This window comes from Crocuta crocuta, unplaced genomic scaffold (genome assembly GCF_008692635.1).
Source record: "Crocuta crocuta isolate KB4526 unplaced genomic scaffold, BGI_CrCroc_1.0 scaffold214, whole genome shotgun sequence".
NCBI lineage: Eukaryota > Metazoa > Chordata > Mammalia > Carnivora > Hyaenidae > Crocuta > Crocuta crocuta.
The window spans coordinates 1,001,417-1,014,589 of NW_027529999.1; the positions used below are offsets into that span (position 1 = coordinate 1,001,417).

The window sequence follows — 13,173 nt, forward strand, 5'->3', positions numbered from 1 at the left end:
GTGGCAGGACTCAAAAATAAGATCATGAGCCACAGTTAGTAACATATACACACTCACCATCCTAAAATACCAACACCATGCCCCTCGTTTGTCTTCATGCTTTCTCACCACACAAAAGTTGCACAGAACCTTACCTCTCGGCCAATAAGCTTCACCCACACTTTGTCCCCAACATCTACTATCTCAGAGGGCTTATCCACGCGACAGGATGACATGTGAGTTCGATGGACCAAACCTGGGCACAAGAAGAAATGAAATAAAGCACAGGGTATATCTGGTATTTATATTCTAAGTAACAAGATAAGGAGAAGATGGGAATGAAGGATTCATTGCAAAATGTCTGTTAATTTAAAACTGTAAATTAAAACAATTTTGGATCACGTTTTGTGCCTAATCAACAAATATTCTGTAAAAATAATGCTCAGGGGCGCCTGAGTGGCTCAGTCGGTTAAGCGTCCAACATCAGCTCAGGTCATGATCTCAAGAGTTGTTGGTCAGTGTGAGTCTCACATTGGGCCATCTGCTGTCAGCACTGAGCCCACTTTGGACCCTCTATCCTCTCTCTCTTTGCCCCTCCCCCACGGCTCATGCATGCACGCGCTCTCTAAAATACACATTTTAAAATTAAATAAAATTAAGAAAAAAAATGCTCAATGTTATCAAACATGTGATACAATAACCACACTTAGAGTAGTAAAAACATAAGTTGATGAAAGTCTTTGAAAGCAAGGGCATCAGGATGTTTATACCTTTGACACACAAATACCATCATTAGAATTTTTCCAAAAGAAAAAAACCCAAAGGCAGAAACCTAGGGGTATAGAAAAATACCTGCAGTATTATTATCTATAAAAGTTTTTTAAAAACCTAAATGATTAGCTTGGTAAACCATAGTAAATCAATCAAATGGAAGAGTAAGCAGTCATTTAAATTACAATTACAGAAAATAATTATGAGAGACGTCAAGTGAAAAAAATAAAATCTAAACAAGGTCCTATTTTTAACCTGTTAAATTAGCAAAAATATTTAGAAAATAACAATACCCACTGGTGAGAGTATAGTAAGAAATATTGTTAGAGCTAGTATAAAATCTCAGATATCGTTTAGCAATCACTATCAAGAGTGGTAAAAATAGTTAATAAAATTAGTTACAATTTCGGGGCACCTAGATGGCTCAGTGGGTTAAGCATCCAACTTTGGCTTTGGGTCATGATCTCATGTTCGTGAGTTCGAGCCCCGTGTCAGGCTCTCTGATGTCAGCGCGGAGCCTGCTTCAGATCCTCTGTTTCCCTCTCTCTCTGCCCCTCTCCCACTCACATGTGAGTGTACGTGTACTCTCTCTAACAAAAATAAACATTAAAAAAACTAAATAATAGGAAAGTCATTAAATATTTATAATAGATACCCTTTTCCTGTCTGTCCAAAGTCCTTTCCTGGGAGAACCACCTTCACTGCTTTCTTTCCTTTTTTTTTTATTAGACAATTTCAGATTTTTAAAAGTTTTTATTTGTAATCTCTATACCCAGTATGGGTATAGAGCGTGCGAGAGCATGACCTGAGCTGAAACCAAGAGTCAGACACTTAACCAACCGACTGAGCCACCCAGTCGCCCCAACAGATGCTTAAAAGGATTTTAAAAGTCAGAAAGAACAATCCAAAATGCTTTAACAATGGTTGTACTAGTGTACAGTGTTAATTTTTTTCTTTATTTTCAAGTGTTTCAATAAAGAAAACCATCTCTATTCTGAGGGAAATAAATACAACATACAATTATTTTGAATGAACATAAGCCAGGAACGTAAACCAGAGAAAAAACTGGCAAGTCAAAGAGTTACATCTAAAATAACTGCCCTTCCTTAAATTTGTTGGGGGAATTATTAGCCTATAGTCTCTCTCTCAAGCTGCCTCTCACAAGCGGGCACACCTGTTACTAAAAGCACCTGGCCTCTGCCTGGCGCTCCTATGGGAAGTCCCTGCTTGCTCTGAGCACTGTCACCGGGTCTTCCACACATGCATCAGCTCATTCTGGAGGTGGACAGCCTGTGAAGAAGTTTGGGGCTCCAAAACGGGTCATATACATCCCATACGTGTCATATACGTTATCATGTTTTTAATTTTAGACACAACACGTAACCTCCTAATTGGGTAAAATTCGTGAAGCTGGGTTTTTCACCCCCATGACGGTGTAATGGGCAGAGCAGCCTGACTGGGAAGTCTGGAGGGAAATTCAGATGCTCTAAAGGAAAGACAGCAATATGGAATTTCTCCAAGTATTCATAGTGAGAAAGTGAAAACAACTTTTTAAATTATGTGGTAAATCTCGATAGAATAATGTAATTTAAATGTTTACAAAAGTATGTTAAAAGATGGAGAAATGTTTAAAGTTCACTAAGTGTAAAAAGCGACAAGATATATAGACTATAATCTTAATCTCAATACGTCAAATTTTATGTACACGTGATTTATAAAGAAATCTACCAAAATGTTAATCGCACCTATCTCCATGTGGTAGTAGTATCATATAATTCCTTTAAGTTTCCCCACTTGGGGCACCCTGGGGGATTTCAGCTCAGGTCATGGTCTTACAGACCATGAGTTTGAGCCCTGCATCGGGCTCTGTGCTGACAGCTGACAGTGACAGCGCAGAGCCTGCTTGTGATCCTCTCTTTCTCTGCCCCCCCCCCAGCCTCTCAAAATAAATAAAATAAACTAACTAAACTTAAGGCACCTGGGTGGCTCAGTCAGTTAAGCATCTGACTTTGGCTCAAGTCAAGATTTCCTAGTTTGTGAGTTCTAGCCCCACATCAGGCTCTCTGCTGTCAGCACAAAACTCACTTCAGATCCTCTGTCCCCCTCTCTCTGCCCCTCCTCCACTTGCACTCTCTCTCAAAAATAAACATTAAAAAATAAAGTTTTCCCCTTATTTTTCTATAGTTAGCATAATATTTTTATTTTTTTAAGTTTATTTATTTATTTTGAGACGGGGAGAGAGAGAATCCGAAGCAGGCTCTGCACTGTCAACGTGGAGCCTCATGTGGGACTTGAGCTCACAAACCGTGAGATCATGACCTGAGCTGAAGTCCGACGCTTAACCAACTGACCCACCCAGGCACCCCAGCATGCAATATTTTTAATCATAAATATCTTAAAAGCAAAACGGAAAGCGATATATACACTATGATTGAAATAAAACTATGTCTCATATGGACACAAACCAAAAAGGAATATAAAAAAGCACCTGCTAAGGCATAGGGTTTTTATAGCTGAGACATTAGCGGCTTATTACCAAAAGACTTTAGCTTATGGGGTGAATTAAATAAGGGAAATGGTCTAGCTGTCAGTCTTGAATGCAAATGTCAGGTCTAGCTGTCAGTCTTGAATGCAAATGTCAGGCGGGCAGTTGGATATGTAAGTGTATCATAGCTCAGAGGTGATGTGTGAACTGAAGATACAAATATATGTAGGAGTCTGAAGCATACACATGTCCACGTACTACAATACATTAGCCAGACTGTCAACTTAGTGATCAGTACAGGGATCGACACAATTCACCAATTTATTAACTTACAACAGAGGACATACTTTGTTTATTCCTAGTTCTTCTCTAATAGTTCAACTACCCACCATCAAATACCTAAAAAATCAGTTAAGTGATCAGAAATTGCTTCCACACAGATTCAGAACAAAAAGGAGATAAATGTTTTAAGATAGGTTTCCGATCCATAAAAGTTTAATGGACTATCACTTCCTCATAATAGAATCCTCTCTCTCTAGTTCCTAGCATCAGATTCATTTCCGCCCTAAATAAGGTAAGGCAAACACCGCCATCTTCAGATTCTCAGACTTTCCTTTACTGTGCTCCAGGCTGACAACCTCCACCTGCTCATATGCTCGCCCCCTACACAGAATGACAGCCAACTAGATTTCTGTCTCCTGAATTATCATTTCATTCCAATGCTTTTTCCCAGGAATCACACCCAAATTACCCTGTCAAAGTCTTGAATGCTCTCATCTCTTTAGTCACAGATTTATAGGCAATTGCCTGATATATTGCTATCTAAGGCTAATCCCATCTTCTACGTGGGGGATTTATCACTAGTTTAATTCTCAGAAGCCAATCTATATTCTTGGGAGGTATTTCAAGGCTAACCACATAAACCATCAATAGTTGGATTAAGTGGATACGGTAGAGGACACCAAATCATACATTTGAGGGCCCTCGCTCTGTGCTGAATACCTCATTAAATACAGTGTATTCACTCGTTAATTTCATCCTTAGATCCACCCTGTGACATAGGTTCACTTGAGAAAATACTGTAGAAGTATATTGTCCAAGGTCACAAAGCTGATAAAGAAAGAACTGCAATTCAAATATGAGTCTGTGGGGCACCTGGACAGCTCAGTGGGTTAAGCAGGCAACTCTCGATTGTGGCTCAGGTCATGATCTCACGGTCATGGGATTGAGCCCCGTGTCCCGGCTCCGTGATGAGCACAGAGCCTGATTAGGATTCTCCCTCTCTCTGCCCCTCTCCTGCACTCGCTCGCTCTCTCGCTCTCTCTCACACACACACACACACCACACACACACACACACACACACACAGGCACATGCACTTTCTCTCTCACCTCAAAATAAATAAATAAGCTTAAAAAAAAAGAAATAGAGGACTCTGTCAGGTCTTCTACAACCTATTGATATTTCTCCATTTATTATCACTGATCTGTGTTAGCTTTTCAATTAAAAGAAAAAAGAAAGGTGGTTTCATCTGCCAGTAGAAACACATCTAATTCTGCTTCAGCATATGCTCCGAAATGAGCAGAAACAACAAATATGCTTTGCTTGTCAGTCTGCATGGAAAGGAGCTGTTCGCAGCAGTCTGGGCCTCGATTTCTGACATGAAACTGTAAATGCCCAAAGGGCATATCAAGTCCATCATCACGTTCAGTAAACCCAACGTGACACTTAAACAGAATGAGTCCCATCTGAGTATCTGCTGGTAAAAGAAGAAAAAACAATTCTGACAAATTGGAAAGAACTAGCATCTCAATCACCATTAAAAAAAAAAAGGAGTTAGCCTATTATCGTTCCCTTGAAAATATTCTCCCAAATGCGTCGTTCAACCTGAATTTCTTTCACAACATCCACTGGCAATAAAGGAAAGAGGTGAAAAGTACAAACCATTAAAGAACAGCTGCAGCCACAATCTGTCAAAGTAAAAGGTCTCCTTGATCTCTGGGGGATATGAATTCCCTTTCTAGAATTTTCAAATAAGTTATCTGTAATCAATGGTTTATGATAATAAGGTAAGCCCACAAATTAAAGTGCTTTCAAACTCTATCTTGTTATGATTATGAATTCATTCAAATAGTTACTAAATATCCACAATAGTATAGGCAACAGTGGATTCAAGGACAAGACAGGATCCTGACAGATAAGAAACTCTAGAATATGCACATCACGCCCATTTCACAGATGAGAAAACTAAGGCTCAAGTTCAAGGCAACTTAAAGTCAAAAGCCAGTAAATGGTGACAATGGGACTAAAATTAATTTCTTCATATGATAAAATGTATTGAACACCCACTATTCCTCAGATGGATATCCCTCATGGCGCAGTGGATAACCACAACCTCACTTCTATCAGTACACTACACTGTGTTTTGTTCATATCTATAGACTATGAACAGCAGGGCCGTAGGGACTATGTTTTCCTGGGTGGCTCAGTTGGTTAAGAATCCGGCCCTTGATTTTGGCTCAGGTCATGATCTCACAGTTCAGGAGATTAAGCTCCGGGTCAGGCTCTGTGGTGACAGCACTGAGCCTGCTTAGGATTCTCTCTCCGTCCCTCCCTCCACCCTCAAAACTAAAAAAACATTAAAAAAAAAAAAAAAAGATTCAATTGAATACTCTGATCCCCAAACCTCATGTGCTGGTGGGGCAAAGGAGAAGGGGGAAAAAGAGCTTCATAGGAAGCTGCGCTGACACTGTGAGAGCCGCTAGCCATGTTACTGTTTTGTTGTTTTTAATATTTAGCTCATTTCACTTTCTCTTTAAAATTTATTTATTTATTTTGAGAGAGCACACGCGCATGTGGGCATGAGCAAGGGGAGGGGGAAGGCCGTGGGTGGGGGAAGGCCGTGGGGGGAAGAATTCCAAGCAGGCTCTGCAGTCAGTGTGGAGCCCGATGTGGGGCTCGAACTCACGCACCGCTACATCATGACCTGAGCTGAAGCCAAACGCTTAACCAACTGAGCCACCCAGGTGCCCAGTTACGTTGCTGTTTTAAGTTTAAATTTACATTAATTAAAATAAATGAAGTCAGGGTGTCTGGGTGGCTCAGTCGGTTGGGGGTGTTGTGTCAGGGAAGACACAGAAGCTCCGAGTACGTCCCCCACCTGCACCTTGGCCAAGGGCGGGCCTGACTGTGTAAGAAACAGTGCTTCCCTGAGTCCTGAGAGCTGTTCCAGCAAACTATCAACCTTGAGGAGGGGGTCATGGGAACCCTTGCTTCACAAGCCACCAACTGCAAGCACAGGTGGCGACTAGCATTTGAAGTAGGGGCAGTCCTGTGAGTCAGAGCCTCTTTACCTTGTGGGATCTGACACCAACTCCAGGCAGATAGTGTCAGAATTGAAGACACCTGCAGTTGAAATCCAGAGAATTGGCTGGTATCAGAAAACACATCGAAACGGATATAGAACATTTCCATCATCACAGATCCTTTTATCAGGCAAGACTGTGAGCCAGGGGACAATCTAGTTTAGATCTGAATATTAGGAAGGGATCTTCAACTCAGTAGTGATAAAAATTCTGAGGACAGAAGGCTGAGAAAAACAACTCCCTTTCTGAATCAAAACATTAAAATCTGGAGACCAGCATTATCTTATAGCTCAGTCCTTTTGGCGTGGGACTTAACGATCTCCCCCCTTTGAGAGCAGAGAAGCTAAATAAAATACAAGTGCTCGAGTGACGCAGCAAAGCCACTGAAAAGCTCAGGATGAGAGAATTCCCGCCTAATTGCTCAGCTCCCTGTGCTCTCCCTCTGAGGCTGGTCTCCACCGCTGTCAGACTGACAGACCCACTCGTAGGCAGGCAGCTGCAGTGAGAGGCATCCCCTGACAAGGCATGGACACAAGTGAGTTGAAGCCTGACTGCTGGGGGGCGTCAGGCCTTTTGTCTCCACACAGTCCCCAAAGGGCCACATGAATGCTCAAGTAGGGATGAGGCCTACAGCAAGGGCGGGCACACTAACAAGATCTGTCCTCAGACCAAAAGAGGTGCGTGCCTATAAGGATGGGGAGGAGTCCCTTTCGTTAAACCCCAGACAGCAGAAAATGAGGACCTTTATTATCCTTTGCTGACCGCTAGTCTGGGAACCGTCGGCGGAGCCCTTTCTAATTCCAAGATGTCGTTTGTGGCACAGCAGTCTCCAAGGCTACCTGCATGGCTCTAGTATCCAAAGATCAGCTGTTGGACTTATTATTTTTTTAATTTTTATTTATTTATTTTTAATTTTTAAAAAATGTTTTATTTATTTCTGAGAGAGAGAGAGAGGGGCAGCGTGAGCAGGGGAGGGTCAGAGAGAGAAAGAGACACAGAATCCAAAGCAGGCTCCCGGCTCTGAGCTAGCTGTCAGCACAGAGCCTGACGTGGGGCTCGAACCCATGAACTGTGAGGTCATGACCTGAGCTGAAGTTGGACACTTAACCAACTGAGCCACCCAGGCGGCCCTGGGCTTTTTTTTTTTTAAGAAAAATTCTGGTTTAAGAAATTGCACAAAGTAGCGGCACCTGGGTGGCTCAGTCAGTTAAGTGTATGACTTCGGCTTAGGTCATGATCTCACAGTTTGTGGGTTCGAGCCCCACATCGGGCTCAGTGCCGACAGCTCAGAGCCTGGAGCCTACTTTGGATTCTGTGTGTCCCTCTCTCTCTGCTCCTCCCCCACTCATGCTCTGTCTCTCTCTCTCTCTGTCTGAAAAATAAATAAACTTTAAAAAAAGAAATTGCACAAAGTAGAAGTCCCTCTTTGGTGTTCACGTCTCCCCCAGGAGACCAAACCCTCCAGAGATGACTGCTGTCAACAGTTTCTGGAGTCCGCTCGCTTCCAGGCTTCCTTCTAAACCTACGCAGTAGTTCAAAATCAGCATGTGGACCCAAGCTGTAGAATCTCGGTGGCGCAGGGCTTGCTATGGAAACTGCCTCGTGAGCAGGGGAGGGGCAGGGAAAGAGAGAGAGAGAGAGAGAGAGAGAGAGAGAGAGAGAGAGAGAGAGAGGATCCCAAGCAGGCTCCACGCGGTCAGCACAGAGCCCGACAGGGAGCTCAGTCTCAGGAACTATGAGATCATGACCTGAGGTGAAATCAAGAGTCGACGCTTAACTGACTGAGTCACCCAGGAGGCCCGTAAGTTAGTTTTAAATCAATCTGGAGAGTAAGTATCTCTTAAGATTAAGTATATTTTAAGATTAATTGCTATTCTTTCTCCTGTGAATTCTTTCCATATTCTTGGCCCCTGTTCTTACTCCCCCCTTTATTATTAGTCTTTTGCCACGTGTCCTACAAATTTTTTCCCAACTTTGCTTACAATTATTGAAAGAAAGTTTACTTTTATGTAGTCAAATATCATTCTCTTTTTTAAAAAAAAGTTTCTACTTTTCTTTTTTAATGTTTATTTTTGAGAGAGAGGGTGTGCACGTGAGTGAGAGAGGGGCGGGGCAGGGGAGGGGGGGGACAGAGGATCCGAAGTGAGCTCCCTGCTGACAGCAGAGAGCCTGATGCAGGGCCTAAACCCACAAACTGCGAGACCATGACCTGAGCCAAAATCGGATGCTCAATCAACTGAGCCACCCATGTGCCCTCTCAAATATTATTCTATATTTTATTCTAATACTACCCTTACAATTACATTTTTTACATTAAAATCTTCGATAAATCCTTATATTATAGCAGGAGGAATTAGCAAGGTGAGTTAACTAGCCCCGTGATGTGGTAGAAAGCCCACTGGGCTAGAAGTCAGGGGGTGTGGGCCCTAGGCCCAGCTGTGCTGTCACCTAGCCAAATCACTCTGGGCAGGCCGCCAGTCTGTGGAACTTGCCTTTTCTATTTAACCAATCAAGAAACAAATAAGATTATAGATGTGAAAAGGAGTCTCAAAAAATGTTCAACAAATGCCTATCACTTTAAAAAGAAAATATAAAACATGATACATATAATATACATTTATATTGGTGACGATACTATTTCCATTGTGTGTACTATGTATTAAAAACTCACGGGGAGCCTGGGTGGCTCAGTAGGTTAAGTGTCCGACTTTGGCTCAGGTCATGATCTCACGGTTCGTGGGTTCGAGCCCTGCGTCAGGCTCTGTGCTGACAGCTAGCTTAGAGCCTGGAGCCTGCTTCAGATTCTGTATCTCCCTCTCTCTCTGCCCCTCCCCTGCTCATGCTGTCTCTCCCTCCTTCTCAGAAATAAATAAATAAACATAAAAAAAAAAACACAACTCACAATGTCAGCCTCAGAGAGTAAGTAGCTTGCCTTACTCCAAATCCTAAGACCAAAGAGTCAAGTGACTTGCCTAGGGTCACAGGAGAAATTTAGGCAAGAGCTGGTTCCGGAAGGGAACCCAAGTAGCTATAATCAGCCCCCCAACATGTCAGAGAGCAGCATTCTTCTGAGTGACGACCTAGAAAACATGGGCTGTCGTCACTTGTCTATATTCCTATCTCTACACTAAAGACAAAAACAAAACTAGGGTTTGAGAAGTAAAAGTCTGTAACCAGGATGTGGCGGGGGTGACAGAAGGGAGGGGAAAGGGAGGGCTGGGTCTCAAGTTATAAACTCCCACCTTGCTTCCGACAGCCTGGGATTTTGATAAAGGCTCCATAGTCTGTCACCATAGCAACCTGTGAAGACAAAAGAAAAAACACAACAAAAAAAAGGATCAATGTCACACAAATGAGACTCTCTCTTCTGTGGCATTTAACCCAGTCTCCCTGAAAGTCTACTTGGTCCTGACGGCTGCAAAGCTGCCTAAAAGTCATGTCCTGTCAAGTACTCTTTCTGTTCTTCATGAAATGCAGGCTGGCAGGTATGTGCGGACACGTGAAGAACACCGGGGAGATAGGAGTGCTGGCAGATGGCCTGGCACCTTCTAGGGACACCCAGATCCCACACCTACTGAAACCCCCAAAGGAGGCATCTGGAGAGAAGGAGTAAACGGCAAAAAATCTAGTCACACTTTCTATTAGCTGGGACTGAGGCCTCCAATCCTAATACTTTAATAATTTGGGATGGATTACATAGGACATCCTTTTTTCCTAAACTTCGAAGTCAAACCAGACTATACAGCCTGCTCTATTTCACTCTAAACCAGTCTTGATTTTATCAAGACAACTACAGAAAGAGCCAATACACAGACATCCAGCAGAACCTAAAAAGATATAATCAGAGGGAAAAAGAGCTGTCCCCAAGTCTTTCGTGGAGGTGACCTCAGATGGAGAAGTCAGAGGCTCAAGGGGGTCTGTGTAACAGGTGACAATAAATAATGAAAAACCCAGAACCCCTTGCCAGATAAATCATTAATTATCCCATGCTCTATCTCTACCTCCCATCCATCCTCTAGCCCACCCTCCAACCCGTGGACCGGGATTCAAACTGTCGCCACATTCCATATTTATCATTAAATTAATTCATGATTATTTATCAAGTATTCAATACAATCATATAAACTTTATTTATTGGATGACTTTAACAAGTTGTTTCATCTTGGGCCCTAACTCCTCTCAGCTTCACTGTAACGAAGAGAAGGGGAGTGAACAGGAGAAGCACGCAGCCCTGCCATTCACTAATCTACACCGAATGCTCACTCCATGAAAAGTGCCGTGCAAGGTGCTTCACATGATCCTATGATGTTGGTGTTCTGACCCTTCTCATTGGAGAGATGACAAAACTAATGCCCAGCGTTCAAAGCTAGGAGATAGCAGAAGTGGGATTTGAACCCAACAAGTCTTAACTACATTAGGGCTACTCACAGGTTCCTTTTAACTACACCGTTCTAACACAGAAGCAATGTGACCTTTGACATTGTATCTGCTCCGGGAATGATCTTCTGGAACTGTATGCGGTAGGTTCCCACGCTCCAGATAAGGTGTTGGAAGAGAACAGGCTCCGGAGCAAAAGACTGGCTTCTACTCCCAGCTCTGCCATTTCTCACCAGTGGGATCTTGAATGTGACTTGCCTTTTGGGGCCTAAGTTCCCAAGTGTATTCACTTTCCTGCTGTAGATAACAAATGAGTACATAAAGTGCCTCGCGGCTGTATCTGATACCTAAAGTACATTCAATAAATTGTAGCTTTTTAATAATTTATAGTTCAAGACACTGACGCACTAGTGGAAACAAAATATAAGGCACAGAACCTAAATCCCTTGACGCCTAGTCCAGTGCCTCTAACTCCACCAAATATCATCACTCACTTCAATGTTAGGATGGAAAAGGACTTCCATTTGACTCATTTTTTAAAAATTTTATTTGGGAGAGAGCAGGGAATGGGGCAGAGGGAGAAGGAGAGGGAGGAAAGGAGACGAAGAGGGAGGGAGGCAGGGAGGGAGAGTAGAGAGGGAGAGAGAGAGAGACTGACTATCTCTCAAGCAGGCTCCATGCTCAGTGCAGAACTCCACATGGGGCTCAATCCCACGACTCCAGGATCATGACCTGAGCCGAAATTGAGCTGAACGCGCACCCAAATGAACCACCCAGGTGCCCCCATTTACCTCATTTTGTAAGTGGACACTTGAACTAACTCTCCCAGATACAGCATTAATGGGTTAAGAACCAAATGTTCTAAAGTCCTCTTCTATACTGATGAATACACTGCACTGGGGTAGGAACCGGACAGTCTCAAAGAGGCAGTACAACCAGGAAAACACTAGGACTTGAAATCAAGGTAAAGTGGAACTGAAGGAGGGACCTTAGACATTAGCTGGTACAATCCTATCATGTTTCAAATAAGGAAACTGAAGACCAGAGACACAAAGTGCTTACCCAAACTCACAGAGCAAGTTGTCCTCTATAAAATGGGGTCACGTGGATAAAGATGAGACTGTCAATTTTTAATTACAATAAAAGTTGGTTCTTTCTGGACCAACTAAGGGCTTTTGCTTTTAACTCAGTAACTGGCTTTTGCTCCAGTTCTAAAATGATGGCTGAGATGTTTCATACTGCACAACATTATTAAAGGGCGAAGTTATCTAACAAACTTAAAAGAAGCATCTGGAAGTTGGGGCCCAGCTCACTTTGCTGCTGTAAACTAAGACCATCTCACTTTTCAATCCTGAAGCTCCAGTGTCATATTAGGATCTTTTGAGAAAAGATCATTAACAGATCTTAATTTGGCCTCTCCCAAAAGGAAAAGTTAACGCGCTGCAGAATGGATGCCGTCAAGCATTCTACCAGGCGAGGGCACCCTCGCCTACTGCCGGTACCAGCTGTTCCCATCACTGTGTCTCCCTGGGTGCAGCCAGACTGGGAATGAACAGAATGGCACCTGCCGCAGACAATCACCCAGTCTGCCTGGTGCCCCAACAATAATTAGTCAAATAGCTCAGGGGAAACAATTCAGTAATTATCTCAACTGAACGCACGGCTTAGGTAAGATGAATTTACCATCTTCTGATTAGAGGTGGCACTGGCCCTGAAACTGATCATCCCCATAACGTGAACAGGAAACCTGAGGCTCAGAGACCTAAGTGACCTGTCCGAAATCACAAAGGTAGAAAGTAGCGAGAACAGAGGTTTTTTTTTTCTAACTTTGTCCCAGGCTATTTCCACATCACCAACACCAATCTCCCCTCCGCTCTTCTTCGGCCACGGCCCGCTGAGCCCAATCCCACCTCCCGCTGCTGTGCCTGCACCTGCCGCCAGGCTGAAGTGACTTGGGCCTGAGATGCCTCTCCAGCGGCGGGGGGGGGGGGGGGGGGGATGAACACCGGCTTCTCGGCTCTTCAGCGGTGAAGCTCCCCAGCCCTGCTGAGCCTGCTCAGAGAAGAAGGGCTAGGCTACAGCTGTACCAGCCGTTTCTTCAGGGATGACTGGTCCTCAGAGGCTTGGGTTCCATTGCATTCAAACACTTACTGAGCACCTATATGTGAGATACCATTCGGGTACTATGAAAAAAAA

The 13,173-nt window shown here is 43.4% G+C and overlaps 1 protein-coding gene across 2 annotated transcripts in view; it reads right to left on the reverse strand.

Moving 5' to 3' along the window:
- ZCCHC17 (zinc finger CCHC-type containing 17) overlaps window positions 1-13,173 on the reverse strand; it is a 50,875-nt gene that overhangs the window by 24,114 nt on the left and 13,588 nt on the right. For both annotated transcript variants that reach the window (XM_077763547.1, XM_077763548.1), the window contains exons 3-4: window positions 9,843-9,900; window positions 135-235 (exon numbers count right to left, since the gene is read on the reverse strand). In XM_077763547.1, coding sequence (XP_077619673.1) covers window positions 135-235; window positions 9,843-9,900 — 159 coding nt within the window. The remainder of the gene's footprint in view (window positions 1-134; window positions 236-9,842; window positions 9,901-13,173) is intronic.